We start from the raw sequence: 17,754 nt of genomic DNA on the forward strand, positions 1-17,754 counted from the left end.
AACAACAACATGGTAGTGAATACTTTATTTTGTTGTAAACAAGTTAGTTTTGAGGGTATTTCCTCGTAGTCCTCCTGCTGTCACTCCTCCCCGTGTTCCAATGATGCTGATCAACTGCTTTATTCAGTTTCCCATCTTTCTTCTTGCCCAGTCATCTTAGCCTTTCTTTTTTTAAACACATGATCCCTAGTACTCTTCTTTGGAGGACAAAAGGCTTTCCATATGTTAGAAAAATTTGAATCTCATAGTACTCAAAACAACGAGCAGCATTGTAAGTTGTGATGCATTCATTTGGATTGGAACATTCTCAATCGGTCCTTCCACTCTAAGTAAATATTTGTTTCTCACAGAACACAAGGCAGTTCAAAGGGCCTCTTGTTAGAGATTTATAGGTGTATGAATAGGAAACATCATATAAGCAGTGAAAACAAAAATCTTTCCAGGTTGTTGGATTTTCTCCTTCTTGGTCTTATAAAAAGCAATTAGACATCTTTAATTTAAAAAATACATGCACATATATACAATAGTGATTGGAATGTTATTTTTATCCAAAACATTATAGAGTTTATCTCAGATATACTGAGGACTGTCACTCAGTCTGTAAATTACCCCCAGAGGGTGGTTTGTTTCCTCATTCCTTAAAAAAAAAAACAAAAAAAAACAAAAAAAGTTTACTAAATTTAAACACTGACATCCTGTGAAGATGCCAGTCTTTATAGGAGTTTGTAAAAGTAGACTACGGGGAGTATGTTACACTAGTACAAAGTTTTACAAATGAATACAAGTGAAATACATAAATTACAATGAAATAGAGGAAGATTGTGGCTCTGTCCTGGGGTGGTTCTTTTAGCAGTCATATTGCTGTAAAGAAATAAAATACCATTAGGTTATAATCAGGATAAATAATGATGACATTTTAGTCCTTTAAGTTCGTATTTTAAGTAAACATAAACAGACTGATCTCAGCTTCAGCAAAGCTTAGGCCAACCATACTTAAGGCTTGGACAATGCTCACAAAATGTTTCCTAAACAAACCCAGATCCCTTGTCTTCCATGAGTAAAAGCCACAGAAAGGGCCCATAGAAACTGCAGGATACTGATGTTGGGTTGCTTTGAGTGCATTTGTGTGGGGTTTTAATCTTAGGGATTTAAAAGATAATGCCATGGAAGTTTCACACTGGTATGAGCTCAATGTGGGTAACCTTTCAAATTAAATGCTACCGAGTTATGGACCTGACTCTTCTACATGAAAAGCCCTGCCCTTTGAAAGTGTCTTTTGTCTTATAAACAAAGGTAACAGATCTTCCCTGTAGCATCTGGGAAGAAGCCATCCCTACAGTGACTCAGCTGGGAAACCCGGTGTATTTACTACCCCAGATCAGAGGAGAGTATCATTCCCTGCCAAATCACTTCAGCCATTTTGGTCATTGGCTCTTTATGCTTGTCCCCAAAATGTACTAAGTGTACTAAGTGAGTACATTCAGTGCAAGTAATTACTTTGAACTCTGCCTTGTATGAAATTCAAGGCTAAAGGTAAACTGCATGACAGCAATCCCTAGAGGATACTTCTCTGCCCTTCCCCAACCACATTGCTTGAAAGAAGCTCCATATTGAAGGTTTCCCACTCCCTTATTTTCTTGGAAATTTGCCAAAGAAATTATTAATCTTGCTATACTTGCCTGATAAGGAAACCTAGAGTTTCATTTTAACCTTCCCCCAAAATTACAGAAAGTTTCCTTTTATTTTCAGCAAAGTTTTTCATGATAGCAATGGACTTTCAGTTTTCATTAGGTTTTTGTCTTATTTTTAAAAGAAAGTTAAATCTGGCACCAGAGGAGTAAATGGTTTGAAAAATATAAGACATCAAATAACCCTCTCAAAGACAGGATCAAAGCTGGACTTTCATCAATTCAATAATATATATATATTTTAGGAGGATATAGAAACAAGAACTTTCACTGCTACAAACAAATGCATTTTTTTTCTCCTAAATCATATCCCCAGGAAACAAGTGCTTCCTGGTTTTCTTTCACAACGAAAGGCTTTTCATGAGCTGCTGTTCAAAGATTGCTAGTGATTCTCCATACTTACTGCTTAGGCATTTTTATGACTCCTTATTAGGAAGGAATTGCAGAAAATCCAACCAAACAGCAAGTGCGCAATACAGGTTAAAAGTAGGAGCTTTTGCACAAAATGACTCAAGGTTTGAAGCCTGTTATTTCCTGAGTAGGTGATCTTAAGCCTATTGCTTAATATTTGAGTCATAGTCTCATCTAAAAAATGGGTTTAGCATAGTGCCTGATGCATTGAATGGTTGGCTATTACTTATGTATACTAGCTGGGAATATAACAGCAAACAAAGAGCAGACATCTCTTTTTTTCTGTCTCTGCAGCGAGAGCAGAGGCAGTGAATTAGATCCTGAAGGGAGCGCTGTGTCTATGGGCAGCATGTTCTTGTGTACATAGAGCCAACTGCAAAGAACTAAGACAATCCTGTGACTGTGAGACTCGAGGAAGCTTGTTACTGACAGCTGAAGTGAATGCTATAATTGTGTTGCTACAAAGATGATATCAGAATAAATGCTGGTAGGTCGAGCATGTTTGGTTTTGCCTTTTTCTTTATGATGAAAACAATGGTATATTAACGCCAGGGCCAGACTACAACATTTTCATGCAGGTTCTTACCTGTTGGCGAGAGCAGCAAAAGCCACATATGCCTCCAAGCACTCCATTTATTACTTGAATAAGACACAAGATGAATTCAATTCCACCAAGAGCCAAGAGGATAGAAAACAGAGATACATTCCATTCCACAATGTGCTTGGGTTCAGTGCACTGGGACCATGTGGAGGTATCCAGAAGGTATCTGTGGGTAAAAAGAGAAACTTCTGACACATGTTCATACTTAAGGGGATACTTCACAAACTACTTTTGTTTGGTGGTTTTTCATTCAGAAAAAAGGAATGAATTATTCAATATCCTATGTAAGTTTCTTCCAATGCATGTCATTCCACAAAATGGAGGAATTTAGCCCAGATCCTACTGTAATGATAAACATAAAATTATAATTTATAATTTTTGACCCCAATCTAGGATTACATGGTCAGAAATTCTCACCTTATAATGATGTTCATATTCCCTAACAGGCATCTGAATTCTTATAAACAAAAATAAAAATGCAGAACTGTATTTGTGCTGTGTTTAAAGCTAGGTAAGATTCATGTATGTATATGGAAGTAAACTACCAGCAAATGTGGAAAAATGAAAATAATTCATGTGCTAAAGTAGAGTACATGTAGGTGTTTTTAAAAACTGTTTTCCAATTTTCTTGTTGTTATTGGTATAAAAGATGGGTATTTGTATTCAATATTGAGTGAATATTTAGAAAATACAATCTCTTTAGGCTAGTTTTTTTTAACTTTAAAATATTAATTTAGATCGTTTTATTACATCTCAATTTGTTACTTTTGAAAATTATCCAAATTCTGGCAAGTTTGGATATTTAATATGCTGGAATTTTTCAACTGAGACCTTTGGAACAAAGCTATTTTTTGTTTTTAAGGAATAAATTAATTTGCAACATGAAGCAAATTCATGGGATTAAACCCAACTAATCTGATAGCTCTTTACTTTTTTTTGAGATGGAGTCTGGCTCTGTTGCCCAGGCTGGAGTGCAATGGCGCAATCTTGGCTCATTGCAACCTCTACCTCCTGGGTTCAAGCCATTCTCCTGCCTCAGCCTCCCAACGTGCTGGGATTACAGGCGTGAACCACCATGCCCGGCTGATAGCTCTTCACTTTCATGATGCTGTGCCCAAGCATTGATAATAGCATGTAGCACACTACATTCTCTCATTGAACAAAGATTATTGAGCACTCAGTGTAAGTCTGACACTGAGCCAGAGCTGGGGATATGATGGAGCACAGGGCACGGGCTCTGTCCTGAAAGAGCATAGCTTCTAAAGGAAGAGACAAGTCACAAGTAATCTCAATGCAACAGATATGCTGATCGGTAAACAAACAATGGAAGAGTTACAGAGGAAGGGCACCTAACCTAGTCCAGGGAGAACACCTGCTTATATGTCTATTCAATAAGGCTGAGCTCCATAAAGGTAGGAGCCAGACCTATTCATCATTGTATATCCAGCCGCTAGAACAGTATCTGACACACAATAGCCACTCAACACATTTTAAAAGCAGTTGAATGATAAATAACAACATGAAGTTGCTTTGTGAAATGTCAGCAAACCATACTGAGGTGGTATCTGACTATAGATTCTAGGATTTAGTCGATTTTATAAATACCTGGATATTCTTCCAGTCTGAAAAATTCTACTTCTGATAGCTCTCCTAGAATTTCAGCCTTTGCTACACAGTATTTGGATTCTTAATGAAATATAATACAATCATGTGGGAAAATCAAGGTTTGACTTAACTCCACAAAGAGGCCTGGTATAATTCTTTTCTTATCACGACTTCCTGCCACAACAGAACAAAGGGGCTTGGAATTTGAGACCTAACTTTAGAATAGCTCATTGAGCCAATCAGAGATTATAGTTGTTCATTTCAAAAAAAGTTCTGTTTTTGTGGCCCTGTCTTTCTGCATGTCAGCAGAACAAAAATCTATATTTTCAGGTAGCAATGTAAAAAAAATTCTTTGGCTCTACCTGGCTCCCGGGCAACTAACCTGTGGCTTGTGACTGTTAGTTATTTCCCATATTGAAATCCTTGGACAGTTTTAAATGAAGAATGACATAGAAGAGGAGGAAGGTTTCTTGTAGAATCCAGGGTGGATAATGGAAGGGGCAAACAGTCAAATAGCTATAAAAACCATTTAGCGATACTACCACCTCTCCCTGTATTCTGGCTGCAAAAGTCATGACTTTTCTTAGAAGTCTGTTTGTGCAATAGTTTTGTATGTTTGTACATATGTGAATAGCCATTTTCTACTAGTACATCCAGTATGTTCTGATAAAAGCTGAGTCATGATTGATCACAGTTTTGAACACCAAAATTTCAAACTTCTGTAAGTATCAATTTTCCTTCAAAGGGTACCATTGGGTTATGTTTATTGTAAGGTGATAATATTAACAGCTAACAGTGGCAGTTGCTCACAATGTGGCAGCCTCTGTGGGAAACATTTTACATATTATTTCATTAATTCTCATGACAATTGCCATTGATTTTATTTTACCAGTGGAGTAACTGAGATGCAGAGAGCTCAGTTCACCTTTTCCTATACATAGGTGCAGAGCTGTGATTGAACCCAGCTAATTCAAATTCATGATCTCATAACTATGCTAAATTTATGAGATTCATATATCCTCACTACATGCTTTAAATTCATTGGGACAAACATTCTTGATAATATAATTCATTATTAATATCATTTTTAATCATGAATCTCAAAACTAAACCTTTCAAATTTCAACTTCAGAAAGTTGAGTAAGGAAAAGGTAAACTCAGAATCAACTCCTGCTCAAAGAAACATGTCATCCATTCATCACCACATACATCCGTTTCTATCAGCTGTGCTGTTTCTGTTCTTTTCTTGGTAACTGATTTAAAAAAATAAGTATAAACATAGAATGGCGGAACAGCACAAATTATCCTGATATTATGACTGTGAATAGGCCTTATTTATATAGATTAATAACTAAAAAGGGGGCATTGTACATAGTTTGTATGTTTTATATGAGTATATGTGTGTATAGGGGTAAGAGCATGATTTGCCCTGGGCTTAGGTTACATTCATATAGTTGCCATTCTTATTATATATGGATTCTATAATACTTTCTTATAAAATAGTAAAATGTATTACACTTAATAAGGCAATTGTTCTGGTATAATGTATGAAGTAATTGAGATGCACTGTATGAACACAAACTCTACATCTAGACTGCCTGGGTTCAAACGCTAACTGCCACTTTCTGGCAACGTGACCTTGGATGAATTACTTCATCTTTCTGTGATTTTGTTTCCTCATCTTTAAAATAGGAAGTCACTTCAAAGGGTTATTATGAGGACTGAATTATTGAATCTATTCAAAAGCACTTTGTATTTGGGAAGCTGAGGAAGGAGTATTGCTTGAGCTCAGGAGTTAGAGGCTGCAGTAAGCTATGATTGTGCCACTGCATTCTAGCCTGGGTGACAGATCAAGACCCTGTCTCTGGGAAAAAAAAAAAAAGAAAAAAAAGAAAAGAAGCATTTAGAACTTGTTTAGGTCAGGGACTGAACATCCATCCTTGGATACCTATTGCCTAAACCATGCCTGAGTCAGTGAGAATAAACACTGGCTAGGTGGGTGGATGGATGGATAAGTGGATGCCTATCTGGTTTGATAGAGCTGCCACTATATACATGTGGTGGATAAAAATGTGTAGCCATGTAGAGAATAATTACATACTGGCCCTCGGTGCTGGCAAAAGTGTAGTTCCACTGGCCGAGGGAATCAAGACATAGTGGTCCTTCTGCTAAGCCGAGGGCTGCCACAATGACACAGTAGCCAGATCCTGCAATTCCAATGAGGGCAGCCAGTACAGAAGAAAGCATCTAGGGAAAAGGAGAAACACAGGAAGTGAGCCACAGAGTGCCACAGCTATATCTTAGGAGTCATTTTCACCACCAGGGCAGGAGGACCTACCGCACATCGTTTGCCACAGTTTTCATGGCCACAGCAGCCGCAGCAGTCATCCTGTTCCAGCCCAATGAAGACAAATGCTGGCAGGAGCATCTGGTTAGGAAACAAAGTCAAGTCATTGACTTGCTCAGGCTCATATGGGTCGGGTTAGGCATCTCTTGGTAAAATATATTTATTTCCAATGATGTTAACTGGCTTTGATTAGGTTGACCAGATATCTCAAAGAATGTAAACCTCTGAGGAGAAAAAGACCATCTAAATGTCATATCTGCTTGTTTTCATGTAATCTGTCAAAGCATTTTTTAGGGTGAGGGTGTAACATGGGAGGAGTAAAATAATAAGCTGTAAATGTGTTTATTCCACAAGAGTTTATCACACAACCCCAGATACAAACTCTGTTTTGGAAATATTAAACCCTTTTTTTAAATCTGATTTTTTCCCCTTGTAAAATGCGGAATATACCAACAAATCTTTAATAGAATAACTAAAACTTTTTTGTTAATGGGAGACATGAAAGCTATATATAATAAATATGAACTGCTTCCTTGATTATACAAATGCATAGTTTTAACTTAACAATATTAAGCTCTTAAAATATAGTAAATATGAAATACTTCACGTTCAAGATCGAAAGAAACTTAAGTGTGATGTTATGTTTAAGACAAATAATCATGTTAACATGATACTAATGCTTAAATTTGAGGCAAACGGGCACTGTGGCTCATGCCTGTAATCCCAGCACTTTGGGAGGCCAAGGTAGGAGGGTCACTTGGGCCCATGAGTTCAAGACCAGCCTGGGCAACATGGAGAAACCCCATCTCATTAAATAAAATAAAATCAAATTAAATCTCATTAAATAAATAATCTAGGGCAGATTTGCCATGCCATAATCAGTGTATTAGGTTTAAATGTTTTACTATCTTTTCTTGATTAAGAAAATTTATCACATATGGTACCATTCCATAAAATTTCTCTTTAAAATTTTTAATCCCAGCACTTTAAAGTAGCAAACTTAAGTTTGTTCACATTCTTTCCATGCTGTGGTTGAAGCTAATGCTTTCAGCTCCCAGGTTGGCAGGGAAATTCCTCTCACTTCAATCAAAAACAAATCTTGGAAAAAACAACACATTCCACTATTAGCTTCAGACACCGACCTGCTGCTAACTGTAGGGTTTTTCCTAGACACCACACCCCAGCATTACATAAAGGAGAAAGCTTAGAGTTCTTTTAAAATAGCAATGCGCTCACAATTCATTATTTTTCCCTATCACAGATGGCTGAAAATAAACAGCAGAGAATTTGGATTCAAAACTGTTGATTTAGGCAGAGAACCAGCCAACCCCTTCCGGCTACCCAGAGCAAATGTTAAATGACTACCCACTCTAGTGAGAGAAACTCTATAGTCTCTCAAATCCGATTTAAAAGCGAATCTGTTTCCTACCTATAGAGTTTAGCAAAAAGGCAGTTCACTTTTAGCTGAAAGAACGTTTTGTAAAACAACATCTAACAAAATTACTATGCTATACTATACTAATCTTGCTTTTGTATAATCTGCTTTCAAAGGAATGAACAACAGCAAAAAAGTCACTTGATTTGGACGTATGCATTACAAAAAACTTTCCATGAAAATACATAATGAAAACATGTAGGAAACAGGAGAGAATTCAGTAATAATCCTGAATGACTTACCAGCAGGCCACCTCCTACGATGCCAGAAAAGAACCACACGAAGCGGCTGAGGTGGTTTTCAGAGGCATACCTTGTTTCCCCATTGGGAAAGTAAAGCAAAATATTAGCTGCAATGCACAGGAGGGCGAGCCCCACCAGAGAATGTCCGATGCACCGTGCACACTTCCCGTAGCACATGGTGGTCTGCTAGGTTTTCTCCCCCTTCTCTTTGTCTTCAGCTCAGTGATACCCCAAATTAGATGAAAGTGTGCCCTTCTGGTGGAGAAAGCAAACACCACTCTCAGCCCATTCCTGCTACCTCTTAAATACTGCGATTCTTAGTCACTGAGTGGATGAGGTACTCTGCTTTCATTGGTCCTAATGGCAGGCTCTGGCTGTGGTGCGAAGAGGCAGGGGAAATGTCCCGCCCTTCAAATGAAATCCTTGGGACAGGCAAAACCAGGGGCAGGACGTGAGAAACAGCCTCAGTCATAGGCAACAGGGAAAATGATTAATCTTGAACAAGGCATTGACTGTGCAACTCCTCCACAAGATAAAGAATCAACAGGAAAGCCTAACATGACTTTCCAGTAATTGCCAAGTGTCCGAGATGCAACAGCCCTGGTTGAGGCTTTGAAAGAGAGTGGGCTGTGTCCCTGCTCCATGAAGCTGTCTGGACAGCTTCCAATCTGAGAGCTCTGTGTTCATTTCTACCTTTGTGCTGATTTAATTTACAACCTGGGGCAAATCTCCTGAGCTCATTTCCTTGTCTATTAAATACAAGGTGTCTGAGATGTCACCCATGGATTTGAGGAGGCTGTTGGGAAAACTACAGAGCAAACTTCTTTACTCTGCCTACAGCAAGCTCTGCAGGACGGATTTCAGTGTTCAGCGTCCCTGGACATCTGCCTCTAAAACAAATCTGCACCACAACAGAGGTGGCATCAGTCAACACAAAGGGCTCAGGTGCTTTTTAAAAATTATTGAGTGTTGCTGTCAGGAAAAGCAATGCCAGGAAGGGCCAAGGAAGGCCTAAAGCATGGGACAAAAATAAAAAGAGGAAGGAGAGAGGGGGAGGAAGAGAATGAGAGAGAAGGAAAGAGGAAAGGGGGAAGGAAGAAAGGAAGGAAAGAAGAGAGGGAGGGAGGGAAGGAGGGATGGAGGGAAGAAGGAAGGAAGGAAAGAAGGAAGCAAGGATAGAGGGAGGGAGAGAGGGAAGGAGGGAGGGGGAGAAAAAATAAGAGAAAGGGACTTGGCAAGCCGAGTGGAGAAACAAGGTTCGGAGAAACAAGGTTCAGAGAAACAGAACTGGCTAGGAGTGTCAGAACCCACACAGAGGTAAGCAGATGGTTTACCCAGCCAGATCCTGAGACCAGCTTCCACAGGCTCCCCACATAGGGCAGAGAAAGGGTGTTAGACTAACTTTCTAGGTGGTTACCTTGCAGAAGGAGGGGCTGGGCACTGAATAAATTTATGCCTTGAATAGCAGATTGCACCAGCCAGTGGATGGCGATGGGAGGTGGACAGGGTGGCCGGGTGGGGCCAGGCCTGGAGGGCCTTGTCACCAGGACAAGATAGAGAGTACAGAAAATAGAAAAGTACCAAGGTAGGGAGGCATTACCTTAGAAGAAGAAGGTGAATGAGGTTCATGAATCTAGAGTCTGAAGGATTTGGCCTGAAACTAGAGGGCGGGACACATACCAAATTTGAGGAAACCAGCTGTGGTTAGTGATGTGGCATGGGATTGGAGGAGGGCCCAAGAAGTGTGGCCTCAGCACACTAACAGGGGTGAAGCCAGAATCCAGGATGGCCTGAGGAAATAAATCAGTGGAGTTGGGAAGCCTGGAACCGCCCACCTGCTAGGCGGAGGCAGGCAAATCCTCACATGAGCGTCATTGGGTCACCACCATGTGTCCAACAACAGGGAACATGTGTTCAGCCTGACGGCTTGGAGACAGGATTCCACTGGTGACAGAGCCTGGGCACTATGGGTGAATGATGGCATCCTTTGTTGAAGCATAATCATTGCAGCCCTCCTGTCTGCTGATCTATCCCACCTGGGGCCAAAATGGGGGAAAGTGATTCTTAAACCACTGATATGGTTAGGCTTTGTGTCCCTACCCAAATCTCATCTTGAATTGTAATCCCCATAATCCTCACGTGTCAAGTGAGAGACTAGGGGGAGGGAACTGAATCATGGGGGCAGTTTCCCCCATGCTGTTCTTGTGATAGTGAGTGAGTCCTCATGAGATCTGACAGTTTTATAACGAGCTCTTCCCCCTTCTCTCGACGCTTGTCTTTCCTGCTGCCTTGTAAAGAAGGTGTCTTGCAGCCAGGCGCAGTGGCTCACACCTGTAATCCCAGCACTTTGGGAGGCTGAGGCAGGTGGATCACGAGGTCAGGAGATCAAGACCATCCTGGCTAACATGGTAAAACCCCACCTCTACTAAAAAAAATACAAAAAAATTAGTCGGGCGTGGTGGCAAGCACCTGTAGTCCCAGTTACTGGGGAGGCTGAGGCAGGAGAATGGTGTGAACCTGGGAGGTGGAGTTTGCAGTGAGCCAAGTCAGCGCCACTGCACTCCAGCCTGGGTGATAGAGCGAGACTCAGTTTCAAAAAAAAAAAAAACAAAAAGAAGGTGTCTTGCTTCTCCTTCACCTTCCGCTATAATGGAAAGTTTCCCAAGGCTTCCCCAACCATGCAGAACTGTAAGTCAATTAAACTTCTTTCCTTTATAAATTACCCAGTCTCAGGCAGTTCTTTATAGCAGTGTGAAAATGGACTAATACAACGACTTCACCCTCAAGTGCTTAAATTTCCATTTGTCTTCTTTCCCCCATCTCCAAGTCAGTAGGGCATGGAGAAGAGTGAGGGGCTTGGAAAGAGAAAGCCTGGAGTGAGAACCCCAACTCTGCTATATTCCAGCTGTGTGGACTCAGTCCAGTCACTTACATTCCAGGACTGTTTCCTACTATAAGACAAAAAGCAGGGCTAGAGGAGTGGTTCTTAGCAGGTTTTTGAGAATGTTAAAATAAAAAATAAAAGATTTTTTTGAAAATCTTACAATAAAACCCTCTCCCCAGAAAAAAGAAACATACATGCGGCAGGATGCTGCTCATACGTAACTTTGTCAAAGAAGTCCTCTCTGAAGACCTATTTAGTGAAGATATTCCCCCTATCTCTAGTTACGCTCCATCACGTTACTCTGCTGTATTATCATCACAGAATTTATCAGCCTCTGAAGTTATTCTGTGTATTTGCTTGTTTCCTTTTCTGTTGTCGTCTTCCCTCCCCTCCCCACTGAGCACAGACACCTTCTGCCTTGTCCACCATTGTTTCCCCAGTACCTGGAGCATGTCTGGTGCATAATAGGTGCTCAGTAAATAGTATTGAATAGTTGGAGACTAAAATAAGTGAATCTATGAGTTTTTAAGTGTCTTTTTAACCAGGCTGATGCTCCAGTCTCCCCACCCTCAATTTCATCATGCCTCTCTGTGAGCCCAAGATCTCCCAGCCACTCACACCATTGCTCCCAGGCCCTAACACTGCCTGGTTGGTTGATTTGGGGCAAGCCATTAACCATTGTGTACCGTGTATCTCTATTTCTATAATTCATTCATTCACCAACATCTATTGATTCCTACTATGTGTTATAAGTGCTGAGGATATAGCAGTAAGAAAAGCAAACAACAAAATTCCTGCCTTTAAGGAGTATCCACTCTATCAGAAAGAGAGAGGCAAATAAAAAATAATAAGTAAAACACGAAGGGTATTAGATGGTAATAAGAGCAGAAAAGGGGAATAGGTGGGAGAAGAAGAAGGCCTTACTGAGAGGACCTCTCTGAGACAAATAATAGAATCTGCCTCATAGGGTTGTGGTATGCAGAAATGAGTCAATGTGTGTAAAGCTTGAAGCATCTGGCATTTACCAGTCACTCAAAAATAAGTTACTTATGATTATTTACTATTTTTATCAGCCTGCTCTCTCAGAGGAGATGTCTCTATCTGTGATTCAATATATTTACTTTTCTGGGATTCTATCACTCCAATATATGTTGGATTCCTTTGTTATCTTTCGTGATAAATTTTAAAATACTGGACTTCCCCCGGTTATAGTAAAACTCATTTCTAGCTCCCTCATCCCTTCTGGAATCACCCTTAATCCATGATACCCTTGGAAGCAGTGGTTTTTACTGCATCACAGAACTGCAGGTTCCAGAGCATGAGCTGCTGGTTCTCAGCCCCATGTTTTGGATATGCCAAAACTGCCAGAAAGGCCCTGCTATTCTTGCCCAGCCTACCCTACCCCTGCCTTGTTACCCTGACTGAATTTGTTACTTCATCCATGATGCCTTTCGTCACACCCCTGCCTGCTTCCCCCACCACCCCACCCTCAGCCTGCTCATGACTCCCGCTTTGTTCTTACACACACCACACCTGCATGGCAGCTCTGATCCGACCATAATGCATGAGTGTGTATCCTCCTTAGCTTCCCCACCTTCACTGAAGTCTCAGAGAGCAGGGACCTTCTATTTTCTTCTTTGAGGGTACAGCGGCTAGCATAGTGTCAGGCATTTCATTGGCTCTCAATTAATATTCGCCAAATTATGTTCAGATGAAGAGGGAAGTTGAATGTGCTCAGTTCTAAGAGTAGTGTTTAAGCAAAGTCAAAACATCTTATGAAAAGTTAGGGAACATTGACATTTACTATATTTAAATTGGAAAATGTTCAATTTTACCTATCATTAACGTAAGCAGCTGGTATATGCTTCTTAGGGTTAGCTCTTTCAACCTTTTCATGCACAGAATGTGGCTTCAAGAATAATTCCAGGGGAAACTCCTTTTGCTTATATCAAGTGCTACATAAGCATAGATTTTCATGCTGAAAGAAGCCTCAATAGAGTGAATGGAATCATTATGGCCATTTTATAGTTAATCCCACAGGGGTTAAAAACTCTTCCCAAGGACATCTAGCTAGTTGGCAGTGGAACTGGGTTACCTTTAAGAATTAACATAAACAGTCTATTGTTCTGTGGTTGTGAGATTCTAGAAGGAAGATTTGAACTCAGATCTCCTGCACCCCAGTTGTGTTTTTCCACATGTATTTCTCCTTCCTTGTAGTTTCTTACTCATTTGAACATGACAAATGTAATGATTCCTATACAGTAACAATGCTCATTAGAGCATTCTGATTATAGTAACAGAAGCCAGTTGAGTTACCTAAAACAAAAGGGCATTAATTATAAACTTCAAAGGTGGAGATGCAGATAGGATGATGGAACTCATGGACAGGGGAACAAAGGTCTGGAAATTCGGAATGTCATACTCCACATTTTGCATTTTTGACTCTTTCTATCCATATACTTTATTCTTCTTAGTGCAGTCTCATTGTCTCTGGTTCTCAGTTCACACGCAAAAAATATGGCTACTGACAGTTCTGAAGTTTATAGTTTTTTCAGTTCAAGAGATTCATCCCAAGTCCAGATTGTGAGAGAAGGGACATGCATTGGACAAGACCAGGCCAGGTGTCCATGCCTGTGGGGTCAGGTGCCCATGTCTGTGGGGTCAGGTGCCCATGCCTGTGGGGCCTGCATAAACATGGCTGCTGGGAGCCATCCCTGCAACCAGGTACATGCAGGAGAAGTCGTTCTCAGGAAAAGGTGAGTGTGGGACCAGGCAGGGAAGCCAGTTGCTGTCCTTTATTTGGAACTATAATCAAGGCAGACAACCATAGTAAAGAGATGCAGAGGGAGGGAGCAGTGTAAAACCACCTTACACACAGCTTCCTGGCTTTCCCTTCACTTTAGGTTGTAGCTCAAGTTATTCTTGGGCTAAAAAATAAACTCTGTTGGCCCAATTAAACCAGAATTAATCACCAATTCGCCATCTTTATCTGGTAATTTTAGTTCAACATTGCTCAGCTGATGGCTCATTAAGCCAAGAACTCTCCCAGGTCTCAGTTGCCATTTTCAGACAAGACACCTCCTGGGGTGCCTGCCCTATGGTCTGAAGCTCAAGATGTGGCTCTGGCAGTTGCCATTTTCAGACAAGACACCTCCTGGGGTGCCTGCCTGCCCTATGGTCTGAAGCTCAAGATGTGGCTCTGGGTCTCCCTTCCTGAGGGCTAGCTACCCAGAAGGGCTGGTCTGACTTCCTGTTGAATGGGTGAGCTGAAGGCATCCAGGGCAACTAGGACAACTAGTGCACAAATACTTGAAGGGGAAAGGACTCTCGTGTTCTGATTTGAGTATCATTTCCTTGGGTTGAATAATTAGAGCCTGGCATGTGAGATGTGGAGGGCTTCAAAGACCATTTGACTTTCAACAGAAAATGGTCTATGGTTTTCTAAAATGACACACCCTGATTCAGCCCAAGGGAAACAGAATGTCTGTGGGTGAGGCCAGGAATCTGCATTTTAAGTAAGTCCTCCAAATGACTCCAGTGCCCAAGCAGAGTTGAAGTCCACTGATGTAGATGGCCCAACTTTCTAGTTGTATACATGAGGCTACACAATTCCAGCAAGGTTCATTTCAGTTGAGAAAAAACCATTGATTAAAATTTTTAAAAACCCTAAAAAATTTAAACTGGTGAATTCATGTGTTTGCGCCTTTTGAACCTGGTTCGCCAAGTGGTTCTCTTTGTGAGGTAAGAGAAGTAGCAGGCCACTTGCAGCTCCTCTCTCTGTCTGATGGGAGACCAGGTCCTCCCAGGGAAAAGTAGCAAGTTCTCTCCTGCTGGCCTCCTTCCACAGATCACAGCTGCCTCTGGGGAGAATGACAAAAACTGTTCAGGGTTCCTGGGTAATACGTATCCAGTTTCTGTGCATTCAGGGGAAGAGGAGCGTGGAGCAGAAGGAGAGTGGGCACATGACAGTCACTCTGATGCCGTAATTTAACTTTACAGCTCCCTTGTGCAAAGCTGTTTACAGGTGAGGAAACTGAAGCTCATCTGGGTTAAGCATGCAGGCCAAAGTCACAAGGCTGGTGAGTAATTAGGCCTGGATTCCTCCTACGCAGGGCTCCCTGACTCACGTACCCATGCTCTTTCCTTCACACATTGGGCTGATTTTACTACAATGTTGATCAGATGTGGGGACTGTTTCTTTGGCATTTCTAAATAACATAATTTTGAGACATTAATCACTTGGATTCTACTTTAATTCGACGAATGATTTCAAGGTTAACCTGATGTCTCAAAATTAAAGCTACAGCTGCTGTTCAACAAACTTGGTTTTATTGTAGCAAAATAGAACTATCAACAAACAAGAGATGTGTGCAATTAAAAGTTTTTAAAATAATTGTCTAGATTCAGTAGAGGAGAGAAATAATAAAGCCTATTTTCATTTCCTTTATCCAGGTCTAACTTGTAAAAGGATTTCCCTACCTGTGTCACTGGTCATGATTGCAAGTTGTCCAGGTTCTTGGCGTTTTGAACAAAGAATTGGACAAAACGCCCAGCAAAGCAAAGAATGAAGCAACAAAAGAACAAAAGCAGGGATTTATTGAAAATGAAAGTACACTCCACAGTGTGGAAGTGGGCTCGAGCAGCAGCTCAAGGGCCCGAATACAGAATCTTCTTGGGTCCAAATACCCTCTGGAAGTTTCTCATTGGCCACTTAATGCTCACCTCATATAAATGAAGTGGTAGCCCGCAATCAGTCTGATTGGTTGCAGAAAGCAGCCAACCAGAGGATGAAGTGAAGTTACAAAGTCACACTCCTGTGCAAACATCTGATTGGTTGCAAAAAGCAACCAATCAGAGGGTACGGTGAAGTTACAAAGTTGTACTTCTACGCAAACTGAAGACTCCGCCCACAATCAGTCTGATCAGAGCCACAGTCAGACCATTCAGAGTCTGGAGTGAAGTTACTAAGTTGCAAACGAAGTCTGTACCAGCAATCAGTCTGATTTTTCGCTTACAGCCAATTTCCCAACTGCCACGCAGAAAAGGTCAAAGGGAGTAGCCTCTGGTCCTTTTGTTACTGAGGCATGGAAAGTTAGGGTTTTCCTTTCAATTTAGTTCTAGGAAGTCGGCGTGAAAACCCTTAGGTTCCCTGCCTCCAGACTCTATTCTCCTGCCTTACATGGCCTTTTGACCTTATAAAAAATATGCTTGCTTTTTTGCAGAAAGGTTGGGGTGAAACGCTCCACTCCTGCTTTCATACCATTTGAAGTTCAGACCAGCGAGACTTCTATCAGTTGGGAGTTGAAGATGCCCCAAGGACAAGAACTGAAGATGGTTTGCTCAGAGCTGATTTTTAGACACCATTTTCCAGGGATCCCTGGTGACAGAGGAGCATTATTTGGTGGTTGAGTTCTGAATTAAAAAGTTTCCTCCTATACATGTGTTTGGTCATTTCTATGACTTCAGCACTCTCAAAGACTTGGACGGAAGCATAAATAAGAGGCAGTGCGAGCATTCTCCAAGCAATCATTCCAAGTTGGTGAGTTCATACTCCGCCTAGACCTCATGGCCTTGACACTCTCAGTCAGACTGGTTTTTGTGGCTGTCAAAGTTCAACATGGCAAATTTCCCACTGATACTAAGTGAGCTGAAAACTCAAGTTACAGTTGATTTTGCCCTAGGGAATTTTACCAAGAACAGCTTTACAGCAGGGGAGAGTTGAAACGTATGTGTGTGTGTGTGTGTGTGTGTGTGAGAGAGAGAGAGAGAGCGAGACAGAACGAGTGAGCATATGTGTTAGAAAGACAGACACCCCAAAAAATGTGACAGATTTGGTTTGGCTACACTTCTTGCTCTTCTGGCCCAGGTGGACAGTTGACCTTCCTTCCCGCTACCTGTTCATAGTCTCTGACTGGCTTTGATGCGGGAGAACTGAAGTCCAAATAAGCATGACCCTAGCCTCTAATACAAACACCATGCTTCAGATTTCCTCCCCAGAAAGGGAGTTGAGATTCTAACTAGCTGAATCATCTAGTGACAACTCCCTTCATTGTGTTACGTTACAAAAACATAGTTGTTCACTATGGGAACCCTGATGGGAAATCCATTCCACTTTCAGGTTAAACCATTAGCCTGGCCTGTTTCAAATGACTGTAAGATTCTACAAGGTCCTGATTTTTCAATAATGCCTTCACCATGATTTGGAAATTACTTTTTCAGACTTAGAAGGTGAGGAAAACTTGAGCAAGAATTGCAAAGGAACTGAAAAATCAATTTGAAACACAAACGTTATCTGGAATGTTTATAATGCGTTTATTCCTTGCCCAATAGAAACCAAATAAGCTTCTCTGATGAGACCCTTCAGAATAGCTGTCCCTAAGAGGAACTAAATCAGGAATTGGGGATAGCTGGCAAGAAGATATCAAAGCAAGCTCAGGATGTGGAATCCCTACATTGCCCTGGATCTTCTTTTGCAGGTGCAGGTTCCTAGATTTCTTATTCACTATCCTGAGGACACCAGGGGAATAAAAAGGATTGCAGA

At 41.1% G+C, this 17,754-nt stretch overlaps 2 protein-coding genes across 4 annotated transcripts; one reads left to right on the top strand and one right to left on the bottom strand.

Moving 5' to 3' along the window:
* Nucleotides 1–10: 10 nt before the first annotated feature.
* TM4SF1 (transmembrane 4 L six family member 1) lies at nucleotides 11–8,812 on the bottom strand. Of its 2 annotated transcripts, none has more exons than XM_054482970.2 (5): nucleotides 8,330–8,812; nucleotides 6,644–6,733; nucleotides 6,407–6,552; nucleotides 2,686–2,866; nucleotides 11–861 (listed from the first exon to the last, which is right to left on the bottom strand). In XM_054482970.2, the coding sequence occupies exons 1-5, from the start codon at nucleotides 8,504–8,506 to the stop codon at nucleotides 847–849; spliced, it is 609 nt and encodes a 202-aa protein (XP_054338945.1). In that variant the 5' UTR covers nucleotides 8,507–8,812; the 3' UTR covers nucleotides 11–846. The 2 variants fall into 2 exon arrangements, with proteins under 2 accessions (XP_054338945.1, XP_054338946.1); XM_054482971.2 differs by having other exon boundaries at nucleotides 756–861; nucleotides 2,666–2,866; nucleotides 8,330–8,696.
* On the top strand, nucleotides 8,737–16,650 carry LOC129033858 (uncharacterized). 2 transcript variants are annotated; one of them, XR_008501690.1, is made up of 3 exons: nucleotides 8,737–9,274; nucleotides 15,061–15,237; nucleotides 16,436–16,650. XR_008501690.1 is itself a non-coding variant. In XM_054482972.1 (2 exons), exons 1-2 carry the CDS (start codon nucleotides 9,102–9,104, stop codon nucleotides 16,620–16,622), a joined length of 360 nt encoding a protein of 119 aa, XP_054338947.1. In that variant the 5' UTR covers nucleotides 8,737–9,101; the 3' UTR covers nucleotides 16,623–16,650. The 2 variants fall into 2 exon arrangements, 1 of the variants encoding a protein (XP_054338947.1); XM_054482972.1 differs by lacking the exon at nucleotides 15,061–15,237.
* The last annotated feature ends 1,104 nt before the right edge of the window (nucleotides 16,651–17,754 follow it).

This window comes from Pongo pygmaeus, chromosome 2, assembly GCF_028885625.2.
Source record: "Pongo pygmaeus isolate AG05252 chromosome 2, NHGRI_mPonPyg2-v2.0_pri, whole genome shotgun sequence".
In the NCBI taxonomy this organism is placed as follows: domain Eukaryota; kingdom Metazoa; phylum Chordata; class Mammalia; order Primates; family Hominidae; genus Pongo; species Pongo pygmaeus.